We start from the raw sequence: 27,706 nt of genomic DNA, 5'->3' as shown, positions 1-27,706 counted from the left end.
GTTCCAAAAAGTGAACTTAGCCTTAAAAGCATTACCTATGGAAAAGTGAAGGTACTAAAGTTTGTCACCATTTCAGAGGTCCCGGTCATTGTTTGGCTTGACATACTGGCTATCTATTTATTCAGTGCAACCTCATCTTTTATATTTTACCAAATAAGTGGGTAATATATTACAACCTTCCTTCTATTCATTTCCAGCACCATCCTGGGGTGACCATGACTGACAATGTCATAGCAGCCCAGGCATGCTGGGATTTGTAGTCCTGGGAGCTCTTCTCTTCACACTGTGAACTGCTGTAACCTCTCCGTGTTGATATGCTTTTTTTTGCACGTTATCATATGCTGCGTGATGTCACTGTATACATGGGCAGGCCAAAGGGGGTGGAGTCAGGGGTGGAGCCAAGGTAGGGGCAGAAAAATGTAGATTTGCCTAGGGTGTCAAAAATCTTTGTACCAGCACCGAACATGAACCTAAACTGGGTGTAATCTTTGTCTGGGTGCATTGTGTTCCAGTACTGAACTGACCGAGTATAAAAAGATACAAGTAAACTTTCATTGGACGCTCTCACCTTATACTTTAGTGTGTGTGGATTTATTTCAGATTGTTTGTTATTTATTTTTAAAGAGAAATCCATGTCATGTAATGCTTGAGCCAAAATGTAGACTGAGATATACACTCTATAGGATGTTTTCTCATCAAGAAAATATAAATCAAGTGGAAGTGTCACCACACCGCAGTCCCTAAGAGGACGTCTAAATGTGAGTGGAATGAGGAAATTTTTCATTTGGTTTTTTGAAAAGCATCCACATTCAGTTATTTGAATATCCTCCATCAGGGGGTCATTTGGGCGTCTCGATGGATAAATACTATAAAAATATTCCAGCAATCCCTTTATGTAGAGATAGGGGAATGTAAACACCAAGCTGCAGTTACTAAGAGCAAAAAACATTTCACTCATTGACCAAGAATCTGGTATAATAAATGTTTTCTCCGTGTAATAAGGGACATTATTATACAAAAACTTGTAATAAGTCAGACTAAATGAGCCACAAATAATGATAACTTCCGTGGTTGAGCTCCGCAGCTCTGGAGGAATTTTATCACAATTCTCTTTAGACACCAGAATCTTGAATTCAATACAAATTCCATGATCAGATAAATGTTTGCTGAGTTGTCGGATCTCCCTCTCTCCGTATTCATCATCAGATGTAAGGATCCCGACCCAGTTCCACTTCAACCTTTCCAGTAACTTTGCTATGGCCACATATTGCATCTCATCATCCGGAACTGTCCGGAAAAAGTTTGGATACGTCTTTCTATCGCTCAGCAAAGTATCTCTGGCTCCATAACTAATCTGGAAAGAAAGAAAACAGTCTGTATAAATAATGTGGAATGCTTAATATCCAAATGGAAAGAACAAAATCTTAATAGCTTCAACTCTTCTGGGAAGGCTGTCATCAAGATTTAGGAGTGTGTCCAAGGAGAATGTTTGACAATTCTTCCGGAAGCCCATTTGAGACGTCAGGCACCAGTTTTGGATGAGAAGGCCTGAATCACAGTCTCAGCTCCAATTTATCCCAAAGGTGTTCTTTCGGGTTGAGGTCAGTCAAGTTCCTCCACCCCAAACACCCTCATCCATGTCTTTATGGACCTTGCTTTGTGCACTGGTCAAAGTCATTTGGTGGAGGACGATTATGGTGCAGGGTGGTGTTTCAGGGGTTGGGCCTTAGTTTCAGTGAAGGGAACTCTTAAGATGTCAGCATACCAAGACATTTTGGACAATCCAATTCTCCCAACTTTGTGGGAACAGTTTGGGGACGGCCCCTTCCTGTTTCAACATGACTGTGCACCAGTGTGCAAAGCAAGGTCCATAAATACATGGATATGCAAGTTTGGGGTGGGGGAACTTGGCTAACCTGCACAGAGTCTTGACCTAAACCCGATAGAACACCTTTGGGAAGAATTAGAGTGCAGACTGTGAGCCAGGACTTCTAGTCCAACATCTGTGCCTGACCTCACAAATGTGCTTCCTAAAGACAAACATTCCCATAGACACCCTCCTAAACCTTGTTGACAGCCTTCCCAAAAGAGTTCAAGCTGTTATAGCTGCAAAGGGTGGGCCAACTCAATATTGAACCCTACAGACTAAGACTGGGTTGCCATTAAAGTTGATGCGTGTGTAAAGGCAGGTGTCCCAATACTTTTGGTAATATAGGGTATAATCATCAGAGGACTGAATGGGCAAAAGTTCAGGCATTTGTCCAAATGTCATAGCAGCCAAATATTGGACTGAACCATTGGCCCATCCCTACACAGCACTGCCTTCTTTTTTTAGAACAATGTTATAATTTATGAGGCTTTGCCACAAGGATTATTTGTACCCTTTTGTCCCACCTCACCATAAGACGACTCGCTGTCCTGACGTTACATAATATAGGAAATTCTTCTTTTCTTACCTGGGTGTAACCATATAGATTCAGCAGCTGGGCCATTTGGAGAGTGGTGTCAGAATTGAGATCTCCAATGAAACCAGCCAGGGCACCCCACTCCATACAGGAATAATTTGGAGCTTCCTTTGTATGTCCAGACAATATCTGTAGAACGTCTTTTATAGCTTTATTCACATGTCCACAAGAATCATACACATGATATCCCAGAGTTATGTTGGGAAGAATATCTGGACTGCGGTTTATCTCATCAATAGCAAATATAAAAGCCAGGAGATGTCTGTATTCTCTAATGTAAACCCTGAAGAAAATGGAGAGTTTTGCATTGGTCTACAGGACAAGGATTCAAGCAGACATTATTTATGGCAAAATGTATAACACATTTCAACTGGATATCTATGGTGGGATTGGTGGGCGTGTGTATTGCTCCATAGGACCAGCAACTTGAAAAAATTTAAACATGTTTATTATCATCAGAACATGACATGGCACGTAGCAATTGATACATAACTAGATAGTAACACATTCACATATATATATACACATCACAAAATGACATAACAGCAATTCATATATGTACACACGGGTCATATAGTGGCACATAAATGTAGTTCTAGTGCAATCATATATGGGCATAGATCATATGGTGACATATTGCAGTACCGGTAATGTAAACCATAAATACCGGATATCATAAGATCAATTGGAAAACAAAATTGCTGTATGAAGGTGAAAAATATACTGGATGTTAGGGACATGACTGCATCCCATAAGCTTGGTGCGTTTTGTGGATCAACTCCACTTCTTCAGGAGCGGATACATAACATGTTCTATGATAAAGCAAAAATTACCAACATGATCCAATGTAAAGACCCAATAGGTGACTTCCTCAGGGGTCAAAGGTCATATGTTGAGTGTCAGCTTTTTAAAACCCATATGCGTGGTCACCTGATCTTTGACCCCAGAAGAAATCACATGGTAGTGGCGATACGCGTTGGGCAGAGTCGGGTGACAATTTTACGTCGTTTATGTAAGTGGTACATGAATGGGGCTGTGCGTAGGTTACGTTCACGTCGAAAGCATTGAGCCGACGTTTCTTAGGGAGTATATGCGACGTGATTCTGAGCATGCGTGTGCATGCGCCGTACGAACGGGCATTCATTTACATGGGGTCACGGCTAATTTAAATGAAGCACGCCCCCTACCTGCCTATTTTGAATTAGGCGGGCTTACGCCGGCCTATTTACACTACGCCGGCGCGACGTACGGTGCGAGATCTTTGAGAATACTGTTCTGGGCTCCCTGTTTAATGTTTGAGATGCGCTACGCCGGCCAAAAGAAGTGCCGAGCTACCTGAATCTAGCTCTATATGTTTTCTTGTTACATTCTGAAGTAATGTGTATTGATGTCACTAATGCAGGATTGTGTATATAAAGGGCTCTCGCGCCTCCAAGTGAAAAGGTGAAAGTAAAGTAAAAAATTGCTGCTCAATCTAAATGTAAATAAATATGTGTATATCTAAATGCCCAAGTGAAATATAAGAAAAAATTGATAAGCACAATAAATACAACAAGTGCTAAATATGATGCGGATCATATAGTGCGGATAATATATACTATATGGCTATAAAAAACTAAAGTACTATAAAGTCCCATAAATCAAGTGATAAAGGCAATCTTCATGAATACAGACAGGTTCTTCCAAAAATCTTCTGAACAGTTCTTCAAGGAATGAGCTCACAGAGCGCTTACCTTCTTGTAAAGAAAATGACTCCTTGAATGTGCAGCTCTCTGTTTACAATGACGGGGGATGGATGGATGTCTCCCACATGCCAAACCGAGTCTCCTCCTGATGTCCAGTTATAAAGGCCAAATCTTCAGTGTGTTCCTCGATCATTAGTAGAATAAATGAAAGAAGCTTCTCATGGTGAAGTACGTTTTTAAAATTTTAATAAAGAATAAAAAATCAGCTTACAAGCGGTGAAATGAATATGTACGGTTCTCACAGTACTTCCGGGTGCTGTTCCTGATACTTCCATCCCTTACATGTTACGCCAATCACGTGGCTTCATCAGAGGTGATGGATTGATTGAAAGCCTGTTCATTTATACATACAAAACGGAAGTGTGTCAGCGGCCATCTTGCCGGAGTATATGTCTCCGTGCAGGCGGCGGCCATTTTGTAGGTTGGTGACAATATCCTATTTCTCATGATATTGGTGTGGACTACTCTGTTATAATATCACAGGCTCCCGGCAGCCATCTTGCTGGAGTAAATGTCTCCGCCCACGGTGCTGCCATATTGTGGATGGGTAGCAGTGATATAAAGCCTATGTAGTGAAGAGACAGGCTTCGCCCATATGTACCACTAGTTTCTAGTTAACCCTAGTAGTGCTGCTGGTGATAATAACATATGATGGGCGCTAGATAACTGGCTATAATTAAATACATAAATAACCTCAAAAGTTAATAAAACTAATTAAATAATACATATGGAGCGCAGCCTGCACGGAGACATATACTGAACAAATCCATCACCTCTGATGAAACCACGTGATTGGCGTAACATGTAAGGGACGGAAGTATCAGGAACAGCACCCAGGAAGTATTGTGAGAACCGTACATATTCATTTCATGGCTTATAAGCTGATTTTTTATTCTTTATTAAAAAATTAAAAAACGTACTTCACCATGAGAAGCTTCTTTCATTTATTCTACTAATGATCGAGGAACACACTGAAGATCTGGCCTTTATAACTGGACATCAGGAGGAGACTCGGTTTGGCATGTGGGAGACATCCATCCATCCCCCGTCATTGTAAACAGAAAGCTGCACATTCAAGGAGTCATTTTCTTTACAAGAAGGTAAGCGCTCTGTGAGCTCATTCCTTGAAGAACTGTTAAGAAGATTTTTGGAAGAACCTGTCTGTATTCATGAAGATTGCCTTTATCACTTGATTTATGGGACTTTATATTACTTTAGTTTTTTATAGCCATATAGTATATATTATCCGCACTATATAATCCGCATCATAATTAGCACTTGTTGTATTTATTGCGCTTATCACTTTTTTCTTATATTTCATTAATGCAGGATTGGGTTTTTATTTTGATAAGCGCAGCCAACACTTTTCAGTTGTGGGGACACAATATTTTTGTTGTTCGGCTGTCACACAAATATATTTTGACAATGAAGGAGACAGCGCGGGATAACACATACTGTTATTCTTTAGTTTAACGAAAGAAACTTGGCAGGGCTGACACCATTCCTTGTTATTTCATTTAACAAATTTAGCCCTGGTTCACACTGGGTACGATTTGGAACGATTTGAGATGCGATTTGACATGTCAAAGCGCATCTCAAATCGGCAGCAATTGTCGGCAATGGCACTGTCCTAATCAGTGCGACGCCGCATCTGCGATTTCAAAAAGTAGTTCCTGTACTACTTTTTGCGATTTCGGGCCGCGATTTACATTAAATTGCGGCCGAAATCGCGGCAAAATCGCGGCAAAATTTTTTACCGCGATTTTTAATTCGCAGCAGTGTGAACCTAGGCAGAAGGGTATTGTCAGTCCACAACAAGAATAGATCGATGGGAATTGTTCTGTGACTGCGTTGTCTTTAACCCTTTCACTGCCAGAGCAGCTTTTGTGTGAAATATTAAAATGCCTGATAATTAGTTAAATCCCCCAAACATTATATATTTTCTGAAAACAAAGACCCTGCAGAATACAATGGTGGTAGTTTAAAATTGTTATGATATGAGAGGAGCTGCTTATCAAATACATATTTTCTGAAAAAAAAATACAATAAAAGTAATGTTACTGCACACAAATGAGATGCATAAAATATGAAGTTGTTCCGAGTAAATAGAAACCCAACATGTAAAGTCTTAAAATTGTTCATGCCGGTGAAAAGGGAAATGCAATTCTGGAAACAGAAATACTATATAATGTTATTGTGGTGCCTTAAAATTCATGTCCTACCAAAACCTTTTTTTTTCTTTGGACAGACACTGTCCAGAGCTCCATTAGAGAGATTTCCCCTCACTTCCTGTCCTGCAGATAACATTCTACCAGACAGGAAGAGAGGAAAAATCTGCAATAGGGACAGAAATACAAGACTGACAGGGATTCCAGCCTTCCAAGACTTTACTAAAAATGGTGTTTATTGCTGTGCTGCTATTGGAGAGATTCCCTCACTTTCTATAGTAGAATGTTATCTGTAGGACAGGAAGTGAGGAGAAATCTGTTTTTGGAGCCCCAGATAGCAGTAAAAACCTGACAAAAGATATGGAGTCATTAAGGGCCAAACACATTGAAGGTCCCATTCACACTTGTACATTGTGGTAACATAAAAATGCATGGCAAAGCCCCTTTTCTATGGGCAGTGCAATGTGGTGGCATTCATTGTGAATTGCCTCCCAATGCATTGTACAGTAGATCCCAACACACAACACACCTCTAGGCTCCATAATACACATACCATGCTCTGCGCTGTGCTTCCTTATTAACAAACAGGTACTGTGTGTTTTTTCATCCATTGTGGTGCATTGGCAGCTATTCATAATGAATGAATGTGACCATTAACACCCGGCAATGGAACACCTAAATGTGAAGCTAACATATTGAAGGATATACATTGATTTTATATGAATGCCATGTAACAGACTGAATGAGTCCTGCACATTATCACACATCTCTCCTAAAGACACAGCTCTGTAGATCACATTGGAAGATTTACATTTCATATTTCACTTACGCTGAACACATGAGATTATAAATAAGACTTCCTTTCTCTCTCCACCGTGACACTGCAGAATGTACAGAGAATATCCCTCCTAAAATGATGTCTCCATCCTGAGAATACTTGTACTCAAATGTATATTTCCTCATAGTCATATCACAGCGGTGAGCAGAGTTCTGGGTGTCAGATGTGCAGGGGGTCACACACAAAGACAACAAGCACAATATTCTAAGTAGATATCTGAAGACAACATGGCCGATTCTCTGATAGACTCCAATGACTTCTTCCTCTTCTCCCGACCTCATCATCACTGACAGCAGCCCAGGATCCTGACACTGACTTCATGGATGAGCTGAAGGCTGTGAGAGTGTCAGGTTTATAAAGAATAATTCTGTTATTTATTACTGATAGAATGGAATATAAATCTGCTTATAGAGTAGGAAAAAAAGCCAAACATAAAATACACAGAATCCATCTTTGTCAGCACTGTAGATAGTGAAGGTTATAAAATTACCATTATGGTATATTGTACATGAAACAGTAAAAATGTGAAGTATGATGGCCAAGACTGTCATGTTTATTATTATTATTATTATTATTATTATTATTATTATTATTATTATTATTATTATTATTATCATCACACTGTATGAATACAGGTGCAGGGAAAAGGTTCAGCAGTTACCATAGATTTAGGGTGAATCTCTGGGATTTGTAAAGTTTGTGACTTTTGGCTGAAAAGTTTGCAGGTTCTCCACCAAAATACAGAACAACCTCTAATGCACAAGGAATGGATGAAGGAATGGATGACCTATCGATGGACGGGTGGGGTCACAGCAGCTTTATTATCAGTGTTGTTAGGGACAGCTGACACTTCTTTGTAGAGAGAGATTATTATTATTATTTTTTATTTTTTTATTTCAGAACATTAGGGTGTTACTGCCAACCTGCTCTTTAAGCTGCTTTTTGTTTGAAGATTGCCACTGGATCATTTGAATGACTAAGTGCAAAAACAGTGTGCACCTAATCCACCGCCCATCATTCACCAAACCCCCTATCCCAACTGATAAGATAAAAGTTAGGCATACAATGGTTAGGCCTATTATCGCCGATTAAAAATATCCTCCTGCTGGACAATTTTACATTGCTGTGTGCTGCTTAGTATCCTAATTCCTAATGAGAATTTGAAATCAGTATAGAAAACTTTCCATGTAAGGGGAGCCAAGGTCTCTATATTGATGTCTGACTTTTGTGACTTCTACTTTGACAACACATCTGAGATCCAGCACATGGTATTGTAGACCTGTTTTTTTATTTGATATCACATTGTGTAGTGGGAAGATGCAAGGTCTACAAGCTGAAATTTTCTGCGGCAGAGGTCAAAGGATGTACCAATCACAAAATAAAAAAGCTCTCCTTACAGAGGCACACTGTAATGGCTACATAGATCTTCCTCTCTGCCAGCACAGGGAATAATTCACCCAGTACACTCACCACGGCCACAATTCACGGACAAAGAATGGCAGCCTAGCTCCCGGAGACAATGCAGGACATGACAGGGAAAAAAATTCACCAGCCAAAGCCTTGCAAGCTCGCTGAATTCTCTAACAGCTCCGGGTGCGCAGACAGGCAAAATAATGCCAGGCTCACCTCACAGAGCGGCGCCTGCAGCCTAACAGTGCATCTCTTATAGAGCAGCAACAGAGGATATGGACTGCTCCGCTCCAAAGAAAAACAGACCCAGAGAAAGAACCAAGAGTGTAGCATCTTCTCCACACTCCTCACCATCTCACCAGGGCTCAGTAATCAAAAAACACCTCACTTTTGAGCAGGCATCAGATGATGATGAGGACCCTGACTGTGGCCAAGATCAAACAGCCACCCTTTCTGCCTTGCCAACCACTAATAACCCTGTTTCTGAAAACATGCTAAAACATATGCTCCTCTCCATACAAAAAGATCTCAGAAAAGATCATATCAATAATTCCATCTCTCACTTACAATCTCAAATTGATAGACTAGGGGAATGCACAGATACCCTCGAACACCAATTAAGTAAATATGCCACTGCATACAATGAATTGGTTGATACTCACCAACATCAAGCTGAAGAGCTACAACACATCACTACAAAAAAGGCAGATTTAAAGGATCGCTCTCGCAGTAACAACCTCAAAATTAGAGGCATTCAGGAGGCGCATGCGCAGTAGCTCACAAGATGGCCGCTGGCTTCTAGAGCTCCGCTCCACCACGGCCCTGTAACAGCCACCGGAGCTCTCAGAGTGCCCTAGCACCCTCACTGGGATATTTGAGTGGAGGAAGCTTCCCGGGAATGTGCGGAAGTCAACGGCGCCGGCCCGGAGGGACTTGTCGTGTCAGATGGCGGCATCTCCCAGCCCCCTCAGCTATGCCAAAATGGCGGCGGTGCAACGAGGCCTGCATTCGGCAGAAGACACGGAGGATTCCATCGCTGACCAGGACCTGGTTCCTCCACCATCCCCAGGTACTGATTACCCTCCCTGCCCCAGGCCACATCATCAGCGTCCACGGAATCCCTGCTGGGAAGACTGGGCTCTGGCCCCCCCTCTACCCCCATGCTGGATCCACATACAGGCCTACTGCTGGAGGTCAGTGATGCTGCTGAATCTACTCCCATCCCCACTGACTTTCCATCCATGATGGAAGCTTTTGCGCAAATGCTCTCCAAAACCCTAGCCCTTAATGCAGCCCAGATTACTTCATCCATCCATGCGGATCTGCAGCAAATTGACATGAGAATGGACACAACTGAGAAAAAGGCTGATCAATCAGTGGCTCGAATTAATCAAAACACCGCCATACACGGTGCAGAAAATGTGATCACTTAAACCGTTACTGCAGTTTCTGATGGAGAAGGAAATCACTTATAGATGGTCTTTCCCCCTCCGCCTGAACTTTTCCTACAAGAAAAAAAGCTTTGGCTTCTCTTCTCTGGCTGAGGGTGAGCGCCTTCTGATACATCTGGGGATTCTATCCCAGGACCCCCCACCCATGCAGACCGGAAGAAGCAATCCAGCCTCTACAAAGAGACCCCCCGCCAGCACACCTGGCTGAAACAAGGCTCCAAGCACTCCATGGAAAATCTCCCGCCTTGATAGTCTTTTCCCCCTTATCGGATCAGGGATCTGATCTGTGACGTTTCCACTCTGTCTACATTTTGGTGAGGTTTCTCTGCTCCTTCCCCTTTTGAGGGTCCCCGCTGGAGCTGAAATCCTGCCTACAGTGACTCGACTAATGTTTTATTTAACCACTTTCATTTTGCAGGTTGCTCTGCCATGCCTTCTCTCCTGGACTGGGGTGGGGGTGGGTGGTTTTTGCCCATTCTATGCTCAGGGAACTTGCACGGGTGCCAGACCGCCTATTGTGGTCTTTCCCCTTTGACGTTCTGTAGGTTCCCTGTGTGGAATCTCTCTGTTCTCAATTGTTTTGCAATGACAATTTTTTCTCTCGTATTAAGGTAACTGTTCTGATGTTGAAAGTGTTTTACTGACAGGATCCTCTGAACAACCGGCTGAGGTGAAACCTCCCATTGGTCAGAGGATGGTTTATAAGATGCCCCCATACTGGGCTGACTGTAACGGTTTGCGCTCCATTCGTTTCCTGCTTTCCCCCTGCGGTCCATGGCGCTTTGAGTGGGGGCTGGTTGGGGGGGCGGGATTCGGAGGGTGTGTCTGGTGTCTTTAGTTTAATACTTTTTTGTTAATTGTTGGGGTGCTCTGTTCTTTTGCTCATCGTAGGCTCAAGTTCGAGCTTTCAGTTCAATAATTTTTTTGGGTGGTTGGGCTGTGGTGGACCCAGTGCACCTCATTTTAGGACCGGGAGAGCGCCTATTGTGCTCCTAGGTTCTTTCACGGATTCCCTATAACCAGGAAATTCCGGACCTCTCAGGTTGGAGGGTAGGAGATGGCTAGTCTATCACAATCCCTGGCCGGGAGGGGGTCAGGGGACCCATAGATTCATTGGCCCAGATTCACAGCCGAGATACGATGGAGTATCTCAGATACTCCGTCGTATCTCTCAGAGTATCTATGCGACTGATTCATAGAATCAGTTAGACCGACAGGTGTAATTGTTTTACACTGTCGGATCTTAGGATGCAATACCGCGGCCGCCGCTGGGGGGAGTTCACGTCGTAAACCAGCGTCGGGTATGCAAATTAGTAGTTACGGCGATCCACGATGGTTTTTCGCGTACGCTACGTCGCTGCTAGTCTAGTTTCCCGTCGCAAAGTTAGTCGTCGTTTTTGGCGCCTTAACTTTACACAGCACATGTATGTGCTGTATAAAGAATGGCCGTCGTTCCCACGTCGAAATTTTAAAAAAATTTCTTCCTTGCGTAAGACGTCCGGGAATATGGAAGTACGCAACGCACATCGCCGTTGGAAAAAATGACGTCAGTTCTCGCAAAGCACGGCGGGAATTTCAGAACGGAGCATGCGCAGTAGATCCGGCACGGGAGCGCGCCTAATTTAAATGGCACACACCCCTTTGAATTACGTGGGCTTACGCCGGAGGCCGCCGGCGTAGATTTTCATTGCAAGTGCTTTGTGAATCAGGCACTTGCGATGAAAACTTGCGGCGGTGTAACGTATCTACGATACGTTACGCCGCCGCACTTCTACGTGAATCTGGCCCATTGTTCTTATGTATTCACTTTGATAGTCAAGTTATTATTTTTGGTTTGAAATTATGTAACCAGCTTCTCTTTCTTCCTCTCTTTTTTCACACCTTTTCTCCTTCCTCTTTTTGTGACTGTTCGTCTGAGTCTCCACAGATTCCGCAGCTGTCACCGGCCTCACATCCCAGGGCCTGGGTATCCGCCATCTTCGCACTTCAGGCATCCTGGTGAGTACCGCTCTCTAGATCAAGGTGAGCCTCGATTTTTTGTTCTAGTCCTACCCACTCTGATCCATGTCTAATGCACATCCTTCTACACCCTCCCTCAAGATTATCTCCCATAATGCTCAGGGTCTTAACTCTCACGTTAAACGCAGGAAAATTTTCCAGCAAATCCACTTAATGCATGCAGACATTCTCCTGTTACAGGAAACCCACTTCCCAGCCACGTTTAAACCCACATTTCTCCATCAGCATTACCCTCAATGTTTCTTAGCTTCGGCGGATAACAAGACAAAGGGGATGGCCACCTGCTTTGCTAAACACATTAATCTCTCTCAACTGGAGACTGTTGTTGACCCGCAAGGGCGCTACATCCTGGTTTCTGGTCACATTGACAGAGAGCTGTACATCTTTGTCTCATACTACACCCCCAATAAACTACACAAATTGCTAGCGCATCTCAAGGAGACTCTAACACCGCCTTTGATTTCTCGCTTGACAAATCAAGGGATGGGAAACCGATACCCAAGCGTCAGTCCAAACAAAGCGTTAAAATTGCTAAACTGTTAAACTCTGCAGGGCTGATTGCTTTCTTCTGTGGAATTCAAAAGATACATGTGATAAAATAAATAAAAAAGTAACAAATAATAAAGACAAAAAAGTAACTAAACTGATGAGAAATAAAGACTTGTAAAGTGTAAATTATGGACAATGAGTAATAAATCTTGTGCTTGTCTCAGGTAGAGATGATAAAAATTGTGTTTCATTTCCTTTTGTTTCAATTTGTTAATCTAGATATTTTGTTTTGTTAAATTCATATTTGGAATTCATATTCAGAATTTGTTTTATGTGTTTTATCAAATTTTCTTCAAATTTACCGATTTTTTTTTCAATTTGAAACGCCAAATTTTAAATTGGTCGAATCAATAATGTAATAACACACACAGTCTTTATTTCACAAATATGTTTACAGTTCAAATTCAGATTCAATTTGATGTAATATTAATTTCTGAAATTTGAAAATTCGGGAATTCAAAATTCGTAAATCAAAAAATCGGAAATCGAAAAATAAGAATGAAAATCTGAAAATTCAAAAACCTGACAATTTGAAATTTTCTAATAATTATATAATGAACTAACCTAGTATCATTGTTATTTGTTATTTTGTTTAGATACAGCATTCTTTATCTCGGCTAATTCGTAACTTTCGATAAATTTGTATTTGTTATATTCGCTAATAGCCAAATTTGAAAGGAAATTCCAATACCTCTAATTTAATAGTTATTATTAGTTAGTTAATTATTTAAAATTTTAAAAATTTTGGGATTTTCGTTCTTCCTAATTTTCTAATTTTTCATTCTTATTTTTCGGATTTTCAATTTTCCTAATTTTCTAATTTTCTAATTCTGAATTTTAGAATTTTAGAATTTACAAATTTTTACAAAATTTACCAATTTATGGATTCTGAATTTTCAAATTTTACAAAATTTACCAATTGTCCAAACCCCAAATTTTCAAATTTACGAATTTAAAATTTCAAAATTTTCAAATGTATGTATTTCCGAATTCTGAATTTATGAATTTTCAATTTTTTTAAGTCAACCTTAGCGCATTTTTTATTAATTCTGGATTTTCTCATTTCAAAATTTACGGATTTACGATATCCAAATTTTCTAATTTATGAATTTTCAAATTTTCCAAGTTTCTTGATTTCCGAATTTTCTAATTTATGAATTTTTGGAATTTTAGAATCTCCGAAAAAAAAAAATTCAATGAAAACTAAAAAAATTTTCAGCAGTGCACATGTCTAATTTCAGGGACACACAAAATGTTATATAGTGACATGTTGGGAATTTACTCAACATGACAAAGGATAACACTTTCCACTGACAAACATCACCTGATATTACAAAGTTCAATCTCATTACATCTTTATCAGACAAGACATGAAATGACATGGAGTTGGGTAAAAGGTTTTCCTAATGACACGTCAGCCTTACGTTACATAGACATATTATAATAAGAAAAGATACAATTAATAATTATCTTATCATTTCATAAATTCTTCCTCATTACCTCTATGACATTCAGGAAGAGATTCCATCTACTTTATCAGAGCCGCCGATCCCTACAATCCCTCCACTAATCTCTCCCTGTGCACTTTATATCTTCCCTATCACAGATAAATCACATGTCACTATGGCCACTGTGACCTCATCCTATTATAGAGGGGGAGGGGCCATCCAAAACCTTCCTTATTGGCCTTGTAAGTTCAAAGGTCAGGAAGTGCATTATGATAATAAAGACTTTTGTCTGACAATTCCGCCACTGATGAGGATTGTGCTATTGTGGGATGTCTGATTGTTTCATTCTAATCACATTACAAATAAAATAAATGTGTTTTCCTAAAAAATCCTCCACATCATACAAATTCTGCCAGGGGTGTGTAGACTTATGAGCACAGCTGTAGCTCCGCCCCTGTACTGTATATACATGTAATATAGAGAGAGCTCTGTCTGTACAATATTACATCATAGAGGATTATGGGGGGAACAACAGGACCCTTGTAGGGTATACTCTCACCGGATTTCAGGGGTCCAGATACCCCAGGGGGCAGCAGTGAGGCCCGGTAATGTCACCCCCTCCCCTTGGAAACATTGGAAGTCGGGGCTCAGGTAAGTATTTGTCTTTTTTTCAGCAAATGATTTATTTTGAATCCTCCTTTTCAGGTGATTTGTCTTTGGGGTGAAGATTCACGTGAAATGACAACAATGGAAGATTCCTGGACAATGTACATCAGTGAAGATTCTTTGGGGAATCATGTAACCGGGGGATTTACAGGCAGGAATTGTGGGCAGAACATTGTCGCCCCCATAATTCAAAGTGTCCAAACAAGGACTTTATATCAGTGTCACCAGGTACTATTCCCATGGAGACTTGTGATTACATAAAAATAATCTTTGCAGGTAATGTTATGATGGTAAAGATTATATGGGATGGAAGTGGTCGGGTTCCATCAACATGACTGAGATCTTTGGATTGCAGTGCTGGGGAACATTTTCTTATGTGTCCTGCCGGTGTGCTCAGATCTTTACACCCAATAATCATTGTAAGGACCGATATCTGTCTTCAACTACTGACTGATAGAGAACTCCTCAATGGTCATCACATTATCTGCTGTTTTTCTATTAATTGGGGTATTTTCCCTCACATGACATGTACAGCAGGGGGCAGCCTAGAACCTCAACCACATACTGGTCACCTCCATCCAATGGTATGCCTCGAAGAAAGGAAAAAAATAAAATAAAATACATAACAAAACAGTGATGGCGGGTCTCTGATGAAGATCTGGGGGGGGGGGGGTACTTAGATTCGGCTCCTCAGTCAATTTAATGGCTCCCACCCTCTCCAATGTACAGATAGCACAGAGAGAGGGCCACATCAATACGCTCTGTGTATTACACTCTCCTGAACCCAGCACTCTATATTAAGGTCTCCTGAATCCTGCACTCTGTGTATTACACTCTCCTGAACCCAGCACTCTGTGTATTACATTCTCCTGAACCCAGCACTCTGTATTACACTCTCCTGAACCCAGAACTCTGTATTACACTCTCCTGAACCCAGCACTCTATATTATGGTCTCCTGAACCCAGCACTCTGTGTATTACACTCTCCTGAACCCAGCACTCTGTATTACACTCTCCTGAACCCAGCACTCTATATTATGGTCTCCTGAACCCTGCACTCTGTGTATTACACTCTCCTGAACCCAGCACTCTGTGTATTACACTCTCCTGAACCCAGCACTCTGTATTACACTCTCCTGAACCCAGCACTCTATATTATGATCTCCTGAACCCAGCACTCTATATTATGGTCTCCTGAACCCAGCACTCTGTATTACACTCTCCTGAACCCAGCACTCTGTATTACACTCTCCTGAACCCAGCACTCTGTATTACACTCTCCTGAACCCAGCACTCTATATTATGGTCTTCTGAACCCAGCACTCTGTATTATGCTCTCCTGAACCCAGCACTCTGGATTACACTCTCCTGAACCCAGCACTCTGTATTATACTCTCCTGAACCCAGCACTCTGTGTATTACACTCTCCTGAACCCAGCACTCTGTGTATTACACTCTACTGAACCCAGCACTCTGTGTTATGCTCTCCTGAACCCAGCACTCTGTATTACACTCTCCTGAACCCAGCACTCTGTATTATGCTCTCCTGAACCCAGCACTCTGTGTATTACACTTCAGGCCTGAACATTGACAATACTTGTTTATATCTAATTTTTTAAGTGTAATTTTTAATACTGTATTAAGATTTTTTTTTTTTTTACAAATGATTTTTATTATTGCAAAAGGTCATAGTTTGATACAAATTCGTGAAGTTTCCACCCAAAATAAAACAAGGGGGGTCCATGTACTCACCAACTAAGATGATCAGGGAATACAATACATATAGATATGATTACTAATTGGCAAAGTAATTATTAGTCCACCAAGGGGTAACATCATACACATTTCATTGCAGAACACATTTTTTTAATTTTTTTTTTATATTTATTATATATTTACTTTCAATTAATTAATTTTTAGTTATTTATTTATATGTATCTTATTTTTTTTTCATTGTTATCATTTTTTATTTTTTTATTTTAATTCTATAAAAAATGCATAAATACAATGTATTGTAGCTCCTAGGTGTATAGGGCCAGATTCACAAAAGAGATACGATGGCGTATCTCCTGATACGCCGTCGTATCTCTATGATCCGCCCGTCCTAACTATGCGACTGATTCATAGAATCAGTTCCGCATAGATAGCCCTAAGATCCGACAGGTGTAAGTGACTTACACCGTCGGATCTTAGGCTGCAATTCTAGGCTGGCCGCTAGGTGGCGATTCCATTGCGGTCGGCGTAGAATATGCAAATGACTAGTTACGGCTATTCACGAACGTACGCTTTACCCGTCGCTCTAAATTTACATTGTTTCCGTCGAGATACGCCGCGTAAAACTAAGGCTGCCCTCTAGGTGGACTAGCCAATGTTAAGTATGGCCGTCGTTCCCGCGTCAAAATTTTAAAATTCACGTCGTTTGCGTAAGTCGTCCGTGAATGGCGCTGGACGGCATTTACGTTAACGTCGAAACCAATGACGTCCTTGCGACGTCATTTAGCGCAATGCATGTCGGGTAATTTGACGGACGGAGCATGCGCAGTACGTTCGGCACGGGAACGTGCCTAATTGAAACGGTGCCCGCCCCATTTGAATTAGGCGGGCTTGCGCCGAGCGAATTTACGTTACACCGCCGCAAGTTTACAGGTAAGTGCTTTGTGAATCAGGCATTTACGCTGTAAACTTGCGGCAGTGTAACGTAAATGGGATACGTTACGCCGCCGCTGCGCAACGTATTTGTCTATGAATCTGGCCCATTATATTTAGCACGCTGGGTCCCAATTTAAAATTAAATACAAATAAATAAAATAAATAACAATTCAAATAAAAAAAATAATAACTGTAATGCCGCGTACACACGATTGGAATTTCCGATAAAAAATGTTTTCATTGGAAATTATGATCGTGTGTGGGCCCCAACAGACTTTTTTCCATTGGTTGAAATAGAACATGTTTTATTTTTTTTAGATGGAAAAAAAACGTTAGAAAATTCCTATCGTCTGTGTGCAACTCAGACGGAGAAAAAACCCACGCATGTATAGAATCAAGTCGACGCATGCTCGGAAGCATTAAACTTCATTATTCTCGGCTTGTCATAGTGTTTTACGTCACCGCGTTTTGGACGGTGGGAATTTAGTTTGACAATGTGTATGCAAGACTGATGGAAGACGGAATTCCAACCGAAAATTCCATCAGATTTTATTCCATCGGGAATTCTGATGGTGTGTACACGGCATAAGATCTAAAAATCTAGAGCATCATTTATTCACAGAAACAAAAATAAAACTCCTAAAAGATTGTTGTTCCTTTTTTGTGTAATAATACATTTTTTGCACTAGGCCTCCATTTTGAACAGGATCCCCAACATATGTAAACAATGCAGAGCTCCGCCCAGTCAGTGGGGATGGGATGGACTTTGTTTCAGTGCAAAGCACATCCCTTAGTAAAAGCACCACACTGTGTACACATAAACACTGGCTAGGCACACATTTCATTATTTGATTGCCCCTGATGTTAACCCTATCCCAGCCAGTGTCATTAGTACAGTGACAGTGCATATTTTTAGCAATAATCACTGTATTGGTGTCACTGGTCCCCGCAAAGTGTCACTCAGTGTTCGTCTGTCCACCGCAATATCGCAGTCCCGCTATAAGTCTCTGATCGCCGCCATTACTAGTAAAAAGATAAAAATAAAAAAAAATTCCAGTACAAATCCCATAGTTTGTATTCACTATAACTTTTGCACAAATCAATCAATAAATACTTATTGGGATTTTATTATTACAAAGAAATGTAGCAGAATTGCCCTAAATTCATGAATAAATTAGATAAAAAAAATTATGTTTTATAGCAGAATGTAAACTTTTTCTCAAAAATGTTCGAGTTTTTTGTTTATAGCACAAATTTTTTTTTCACAAAAGTGATCAAATACCACCAAAATAAATCTCTATTTGTAATAAAAAAAAAGGACATATTTTATTGGTGTACAACGTCGCATGACCACGCAATTGTCAGTTAAAGTATCACAGTGCCTTTACGCAAAAAATGGCCTGGTCATGAAGGGGGGTAAATATCCTGAAGTTTGAACCAAATCTCCTTTGTGAGCCCAGAAAAGACGAGGATTTCATCACCACAGGGGGCGGAGCTGTCATTCCCCGGATTCTATAGCTGGTAAAGTGGCTACTCAAGCATGCTCTGTGCTTTATTAGCTGCAGTGGGGGGGGGGGGACATTAAAGGTCTAATAGTTCCCTGATGTCTCCATAAAGAGAACCCGTCATCTCTTCACACTTGGAATTGTTAGTCTCCTTGTGGCAGCAATAAAGATAAATAAAAAAACAATGTTAAATAATGTAAACGATAATAAAATAAATGTAAAATAATTTAAAAGTGACCCTGTCTCTCTGTGCACACATGAGAGTGCAAACAATGGTAAACACTTTTATAGTGCCCCCCATGGACAATTTGGGGTACCACGGCCCTTCATATTTTCACAGATGTGGTCAGTTTTAAGGCGTGGCATGTTTGGTATCTGTTTACTCGATGTGACCCCGTCCTTTATCGTTTATAATTTTCAGCAAATATTATATATCGGGTTTAAGTGCATTCAAAATAAGTAATTTTTGCCAGACAAGTTCTTCAAATGGAAGCCTGTCTATTACTGAAGGAGAATGGAAACAAATGTAACAGAAAACGCCTCTAGTAACCCATACATGAAGTGTGTTGTACTTCTCATACATGTATCTGTGTGCTGTATACTAGATGATGTATGATAAACATGCATGCATTTGGTTTGTTTCTATGACATCATAGTGTACAGGATTTTTTCTGATATATCATTTAGCTTACTGCATGCACTATAAACTACACAAGAAGCCACTCGCATTATTTTATTAATTAATTCATTTATGTATTGATGAATTAATTTTAAGTAATATATTGATCTGTATTATGTACTGCGTCTTATAGAGGAAAAATGTCCAAAACCATCATTGGAATTTTCAACATTAATAACAAACAGGAGCTGCAATGTACACATTAAACATCCCTGTAGAATTTATTAATTATTTGCATAGTGCTAGTTACAAAAAATAAATATAATAGTAATAATAATAATAATAATGTTGGTACTTAACATTTATTTTTTAATGTCATTTATATACATTTAACTCTACTTTAATTAATTTAATTTATTTTTTTAAATGTAATTTATTGAATGTATTATTTATTTAATATTATTATTATTTTACATTTTTATTTGTATTTTATTGCTATTCACCTAAATGGGTGAATGAATAGTTAAAGTGAAGGAGACATAGTAAGACTTGTATGATGACAGTCTGTGTTGGAAAGCAGATGGCGATCGGTAAATTCAGCGTCTGTTTCCTGGGGGAATGCGGCAGAAACTTTCATCCAATAAATTATCAGGTTTGTTGTTCTTTGGTGACTTTTGTTCTATTGTGAATGGAGCGGTCCCACCACTGTAATCATGTGCCGGTCTTGTGGTGCCTCTAGGGGGCGCTCAGCTCAGGTGTCAGGAGTCCCGGGAGAACGGCACACAGAAGGTTTACAATCAGTCTAATAATGGAGAATGAAGTCACCGGCTTTACTATTCTCTACAATCTGCTACCATGTGTGAGATATTGTCACATCATTCTAAATGTGACTCTAAACTTTCATCCAATAGAAGAAACTCCGACTCTTCCCTGAAGAAGATCTCCAATAATACTTTACTGAAGAACTGCTTTCCAGTATCAGCAATGCTGAGGAATAAAAGTTATAAAGTTTAGTTGTTTCTTTTGCTGGATATTCAGTATATATCAAATTAAAATATAAATGCTAGATTACAAAATAATATAATTGTTATTAGCATGAAAAATATTAAGAAAATGTATATTATAATTAAATGATAAATGTATTGTTCAATAAAATATAAATACTACAAGTAATAATAATATAATAATAATAATAATAATAATAATAATAATAATAATAATAATAATTATTATTATTATTTATGAATAAATATATATATAATATATATGGATGGATTGAGGACCACGCCTCTTGATTTTTTTTAACCACTTCCTCTCTCACACCTGTACCCCACATATGGACCAGAGCAACATTTACATTTCTCTATGAGCTTAATGACGCAGTAACAAAATATATAACAAAGTAATACATATATAATTTCTCTTAGAGCAAAAAAAAAATACTTTTATTGCTGATATTGCCTTGCAAAAATATTTTTATTTTGGAAGCAAACCATAGACAAAAAAGTAGCCAAACCTAAAGCTGTACCCCAGGATAAATGTATAGTAATGGTAGAAGTACCACTTCTATATGTGATGCTCGGCTCTCACCATACAGGAGGCTGAATGGGAAAAGGTTCAGATATTTGGACAATTGCCCAACCAGCCACAGGTCAGTCCAGATATAAGTTCAGACCAAAATGTCAACTCCCTATTCTTCTCCCGTAAGATCATCCCTGCCCCCACCATCATGTGGAATGTAATATTAATAAGTCACTCCACCATGGGGTCAGCAGAAGGGTCCACCTGACACATAGTCCAGCAAGTCATGGCAGAGATGTTATATTTCATTCATTACCCACTGGGTAACCCTGCTGGCAGACACAAAGTGTTGGCTACGAACTCTTCTATTCTGCTTCAAAAAGATCCTATAAGTCAGGGTACCTATCTAGGAATAGTAGACATGTGCACAACAAAAATGTTCGTATTTTTTTGTTCCGTTTCGTCTCGTTCCGTGGATTCGTAATTTCGTAAGACTCAAGTTTTCCTATTCGGACCCGTTCGTATTTTCGTAACAGTTTTATTTTCGTTTATACTGAATGATTCGTAATTCTGTCTAATTTATTTTCGTTGATTCGAAATTCGCAATTTTGTTAAATAATAATTTTCGTTTAATGGATTCGTAATTTTGTACTTTCGTAAATACATCGCAACACGCGGCTAATCCATATTAAGATATACTTTCTCTGGCCGGGGGCGTGTCCGGATGTGATCGAGGGAAGACGTGTGCTGTGAGAGCTCCACAGTGATCCGCTCTAATCATCCGTTTCTAGGAGCTTTTCTGCCCGATTTTTTGCCAAAGCAGCCCAGTTTCTGGTGGGGGAACCTCCGGACATGCGAAGGGGGGCGGCGAAATCCGGACACCAGACCCCGAAGTGCCAACGCCAGACCCGCTCTGCACGAGGCTCAGACGCAGGCCTAGTCGCCGCCGCCATTTTGCCCAATCCTCCCTCCTCGAGAAGTGCACGGAGGCTAGCCAAGGAGATGGCACATGTCGAGGGGAATGCACAGGACATCCGTGCGGGGGATCCTCAGCCTGTCCCTCCGGCTCAAGATGCAGCTCAAGAGGCGATTACTCACCCGATCCTGGAGGCCATAACTGCCAGCAAGGCCGCGGTCATGGTGAGCATAGACCACCTCACAACAGAATTTACCCTGATAAGACATGACCTGGACAAGATTAGGGGGAGGATGACAGAGGCAGAGGAGAGGATCTCCAGTGTGGAGGATGAGACCCATATACAGGGCAATCAGTTGTCTGAACTACAAGAGGTGGTGAGACTGTTACAGGACCGCGCAAATGATGCTGAGGACAGACAAAGGAGGAATAATGTCCGCGTGGTGGGACTGCCGGAGGGGGCAGAGGGCCCACAGTCCACCACCTTTGCTGAGGACTTCTTTATAAAACTGCTAAATTTGGGTGAGAGACCCCCGACTTATGTGGTGGAACGGGCACACAGAGTTCCCATGGGCAGGAGGCCTCCGGGTGAATATCCGCGTCCCTTTTTAGTGAAATTCCTTAACTACAGGGACAGGGACATGATACTATCAGCATCTAGAAGGGCTCAGGAGCTGAAATATGAGAATGCCAAAATAATGCTTTTTCCTGACTTCTCGGCGGAAACACAGAGAAGACGACGATCATTTAATGATGTTAAGAGGAGGCTGCGTGAGAAGAATGTACAGTACAGCATGCTTTATCCCAGTAAACTGCGAGTTCAGCATCAAGGCACTGTAAAAAAATTTGATAATCCGAGAGATGCCTGCGACTGGTTGGATAGGAACCCCTGAACTAACTTCAATGCAAGCTGAGTATTGAGAATTTGATGTTTTATTTTTTAGTATTGAGTATATTTCACCCTTTTTTCCCTTGATCTTGAATCTACTGTCACTGCGGACAACAGCACTTTGGGATAATCCTGTGTACTTTGCCTTTTTTTTTTTTCAAGCCACATTGCATGAATATTTCCTGCTGTCTGTCGCAACAGGCCACAAGTTTGAATCTCTTATCTTTTGTTATCTGTTTTTTTTTTTTTTTTTTTTTTTTACAGCCCCAGCTCTGGGCTTCTCACAATGTAGTCTTATTAGGCTGAGAGATGGAACATTGTGCTTTCCAATGCATTATTTCAAAGCTGTGTGTCACTCCTGGCAGGTTGGCCTTGCAGCCACCAGGTGGCAGTGGTGGGTTATTCCTTTTTCAGTTTGGCTTAGGCCCTGTCTATATAGCTCCAAGTTGAAACCTGTTTATGTGGAGCTCTCTGGAACTCAGGAAGACTTTTAGGATACGGTTGGACGAGAACTCTTTCGGAACAACTTCCAGTAACACCTGATTTTTGGGTGTTAAAATGTTTTTGGGTTTTGAAGCTGCATACCAGACAATGGGTGTTTTTGAAGCCTTTTTGCTTCAAGGTTCGTATTTTTTTTTGTCTTTTTTATTTTTTTGGTTCTGGTATAATAGCAGGGGGGGAGGGTTGTTGGGAGGGGAGGGAGGGGGGATGGGTTTCCTTGTATGTGCTTGCTACTCAGTTCCCGGTCCTCGGTTAGCGGGGGTTTCATGCCAGGTATTATTGCTGCGTCCTGATCTAGACCTACGGGTCTGTATGAGATGCATCTGGGAGATGTTTTGTGCTGGGGAATATGGCTAATGTGATTAAGTTTGTGTCCTGGAATGTTCGGGGCTTGAATAGCAAATTTAAAAGGGCCTCAATGTTTCAGTATTTAAAAGTAGCTCGGCCGCATGTGGTCCTCTTGCAGGAGACTCACCTGGATGGAAATAGAATTTTGGCCTTACGTAAGCACTGGATTCAAAAGTCTTTTCACGCCACCTATTCCACATTTGCAAGGGGTGTGTCTATACTTATTAGCAAGGCGCTCCCTTGTAAGATCCACCAGGTGATAACTGATCCAGGGGGGCGATATGCGGCGGTGGTTATGGATATAGCCAATCGCAAAATCCTGTTGGTTAATGTATATGTGCCACCTCCTTTTAGTGTACAAATGTTATATGATTTATATGTGAAACTGACCCCGCATGCTCATTTACCGCTTCTAATGATGGGAGATTTTAATGCCACACTTAGTGATCTAGACTCTTCCAATTCAGGGAGGGGAGGATCGCAGGACTTATTGTCATGGGTTTCTATGGCTGGTTTATCAGAAATATGGAGAGCTAAACATCCCACCACCACCTGCTACTCCCATCTTTCACAGACACATCGCTCATCGGCTAGGATAGACCTGGCATTTGCGAATCAGGCTATGCTACCCTATGTGGGGGGGGCAGACTATTTGGCAGGAGGGCTCTCAGATCATAATCCACTCTCTGTCTCTTTGCTCTTCCCAGCGGTTGGGGGGGGCAGGAGTTGGAGACTGTCACCGGGCTGGTTGCAGGAGGAACAGGTTTCCAACCACCTACTTGAAGCAGTTGACAATTATTGGACACAGAATGTGGACTCGGCCGATCCACTAGTGGTTTGGGATGCCTTTAAGGCAGTGATGCGGGGGGAATCAATTACTGCTATTAAGAGGGTCAGGGTAGATCAGAATGAGACCATTCAAGAATTACAGGATAGGGAGAAGGACTGCGCATCTGTACACGCTGCGGACCGGACTGATGCTTCTTACTCTGCCTTGTTGGAGGCTAGACGTAGACTGTCGATGCACTGTAATGACCTTGCACATACGGAGGTTACACATAGAGTGAACTCACTGTTTTCTGAAGGGGACAAAAATGGGAAACTTTTGGCTAGGCTGGTAGCGGAGCAAAATCATATAGAGCACATATCGGTAGTGAGGGGGCGTAGTGGGGATCTGGTCGGGGACCCGACGGAAGTTTTGGCTGAGTTCCAGGCATTTTTTTCAGCTCTGTATGCACCGATACCGCCGTATGACACCGCGGCTCTGGCTACATTGCTGGGGGGCTTATCCCTTCCTAAGTTGTCAGAGGAAGATAGTATGGCTTTAGATGCTAAAATCACAAATAAGGAAGTGGTGTCGGCGATTTTTGCTTTCCCACCTAATAAAGCGCCGGGTCCGGATGGCTTCCCGGCGGACTTCTACAAGTCATATGTTGATCAGTTGGCCCCTAGGCTTACGACTTTATTTGAGTGCTGCCTGCAGAAAAAAGTGCTCCCAGCCTCTATGCTGGATGCATACATAATTCTTTTGCTTAAGCCAGGTAAGGATCCGCTAGAATGCTCATCGTATAGACCCATAGCCCTGCTCAACACGGATCTCTAAATTTTGACGAAAGTCTTAGCAAAGAGGCTGGCGTTGGTTATTTCATCCCTGGTGGATGTAGACCAGACAGGTTTTATGCCGGGAAAATCCACTGATACTAATTTGAGAAGACTTTTTACGCATTTACAGCTCCCTAATGTAGATTCGGCCGACAGGGTAATAGTCTCTATTGATATAGAGAAGGCCTTTGACTCAGTGGACTGGAACTTTATGCATACAGTTCTTGAGCACATGGGTTTTGGTCAATCTTTCAGACGGTGGATTGCACTTTTGTACAGTACACCTAGGACAGCCATTCGTATGGGAGGGTCCACCTCAGAGTATTTTTCGATCGGGAGGGGCACTAGACAGGGGTGCCCCTTGTCACCTTTCTTATTTGCCCTTATGATGGAGCCTCTTGCAGTGGCGCTGAGGGCGTCAGAGGGCGTAAAGGCAATTCGGGTAGGTAGTATAAATGAAGGTCTGGCGTTATACGCAGACGACCTCCTGCTGTTTCTAAGAGACCCGGGGGACTCGTTGGTCACTGCTCTGGGTGTCATGGACACCTTCACTACATATTCGGGACTGAAAGTCAACTGGGGCAAATCGTCCATTCTACCTTTGGATAAGGGAGCTAGTGAAAAGGCGAATCCCAACTTACCACTAAAGTGGGTTACACAGATAACTTACTTGGGTGTGAAGGTAACAGCGAGTGTGATGGACTATATGTCTCTTAACCTGCTCCCCCTTTTGACATTCTTTAAACAAAAAGCACAAACTTGGCAAAAACTCCCTCTCTCGCTGATTGGCAGGGTTAATCTTCTAAAGATGAAGATTCTCCCGGTTATACTGTATTTTCTGAGGAATGCTCCGGTATGGATACCGAAGTCTTTCTTCAGGAAGTTGGATAGTATCACTACCACTTTTCTCTGGACACCGAAAACACCCAGGCTGGGGTTGAAGGTTTTGCAGGAACCATGGGGTCAGGGAGGGCTGGCATTGCCTGACTGGCGCAAATACTACTTGGCGGGGCAATTAGTTTTTGTACATAGATGGTTGAGTTCAGACGCGGGGGATTCGGCTACCATACTTGAGGCAGCCCATTTGGGCTCCTATGAGTCCCTTCGGTTGGCGATACATCGAGGTACAGGGAAGGACCTCCCACTGACAGAGTCTATGAAGGCCACGGTTAAGGCGTGGGTAGAGGTGGAGAAATTGGCCTGTCCCAGCTACACGGGGGTCTCTCCTTTGACTCCCCTGTGGATGAACCCGAAGCTCCAGCAATTTTACAAATTTGATGATGCTGCAGGATGGGCGGGTAAAGGGATTAAACAACTTAAAGACATTACACGTGATGGGGTACTCCTAACGTTTGACCAACTAAAGGTCAAGCATGACCTTCCTAACACACAATTTTTCCGGTATCTGAGACTGAGACACACATTCCAGACGCAGTTTGAAACACAGACGGTTGCATCTTTTCCTTCTCGACTGGAAGACCTCCTAATGACAGAAGACTTGCCCAAAACTTTATCAGTGACATATAAAGAACTGTTTAAAATCAGCCCTAAGGCATTGGTAAAATGCAGAGAGCGGTGGGCGACTGAGGTCCCTGGTATACTAGGGGAGGAGTGGGATGACATGTGGGATCGTCCGTTTAAATATCTGGTGGCGGCCCGGGATAGACTCATTCAGTTTAAATTCCTACATAGAAGCTACTACACCCCGGCAAGGCTGGCAGCGATCTACCCGTCGGTGCCACCTGAATGTTGGAGGTGCACTTTTTCGCCAGCAGACGCACATCACGTGTTTTGGGACTGTCCCCAGATTCAGCAGTTCTGGATTGGGGTCACGTCATGCATAGAGGGAGTGCTGGGGGTACCTATACCTAGGGAAAACAGTGTTTGTCTGCTGGGCTTGGTGGAGGAGGTGGTCCCTTCCAGAGCGCATAGGACGTTACTTAGCTTTCTTCCCGTAGAACAGGAGTATGCTATTTTGCTCAAGTGGAAGAGTCCGGGGGCACCGGAGATAGTATTTTGGAAAGGGCTGGTGAATGCTATGCTCCCATATTACAAGGCAACTTATTTATCTCGGGGCTGTGTGGGAAAATTTGAAAAAGTGTGGAGGGCCTGGTACGAATCTGATCAGACGGTTGGGTAGGGTGGAACGGTAAATGATTTCTGAATCTTTCATACATTGTGTGCCTATAATGTTTAACTTCCGGTGCATCGGGACTATGATTGGGGATAATTAAGCAGCATGGTGTAAATCCGTTTTTCAGAGGAGCCCTGTGCTGGTTTTCGGCAGGGGAAGGGAACTGAGTAGAGGGGGGAGGGAGGGTGGGAGTTCTATGGTTATTGCCATCTGCGATGGCTCTGTTGTATGTACATGGTCATGTTGACCAACTGTTTACTTGG

At 41.7% G+C, this 27,706-nt stretch overlaps 1 protein-coding gene across 1 annotated transcript in view; it reads right to left on the bottom strand.

Annotated features, from left to right (window-relative positions):
* LOC120928131 (vomeronasal type-2 receptor 26-like) overlaps window positions 1-12,054 on the bottom strand; it is a 28,961-nt gene extending 16,907 nt beyond the window's left edge. The window contains exons 1-2 of the mRNA XM_040339393.1: window positions 11,959-12,054; window positions 2,457-2,777 (exon numbers count right to left, since the gene is read on the bottom strand). Of these exons, the coding sequence (XP_040195327.1) occupies window positions 2,457-2,777; window positions 11,959-12,054 (417 nt within the window). The remainder of the gene's footprint in view (window positions 1-2,456; window positions 2,778-11,958) is intronic.
* Window positions 12,055-27,706: the final 15,652 nt, after the last annotated feature.

Source organism: Rana temporaria, chromosome 1 (assembly GCF_905171775.1).
Source record: "Rana temporaria chromosome 1, aRanTem1.1, whole genome shotgun sequence".
NCBI lineage: Eukaryota > Metazoa > Chordata > Amphibia > Anura > Ranidae > Rana > Rana temporaria.
This window is presented reverse-complemented; position numbering and strand designations above follow the sequence as displayed.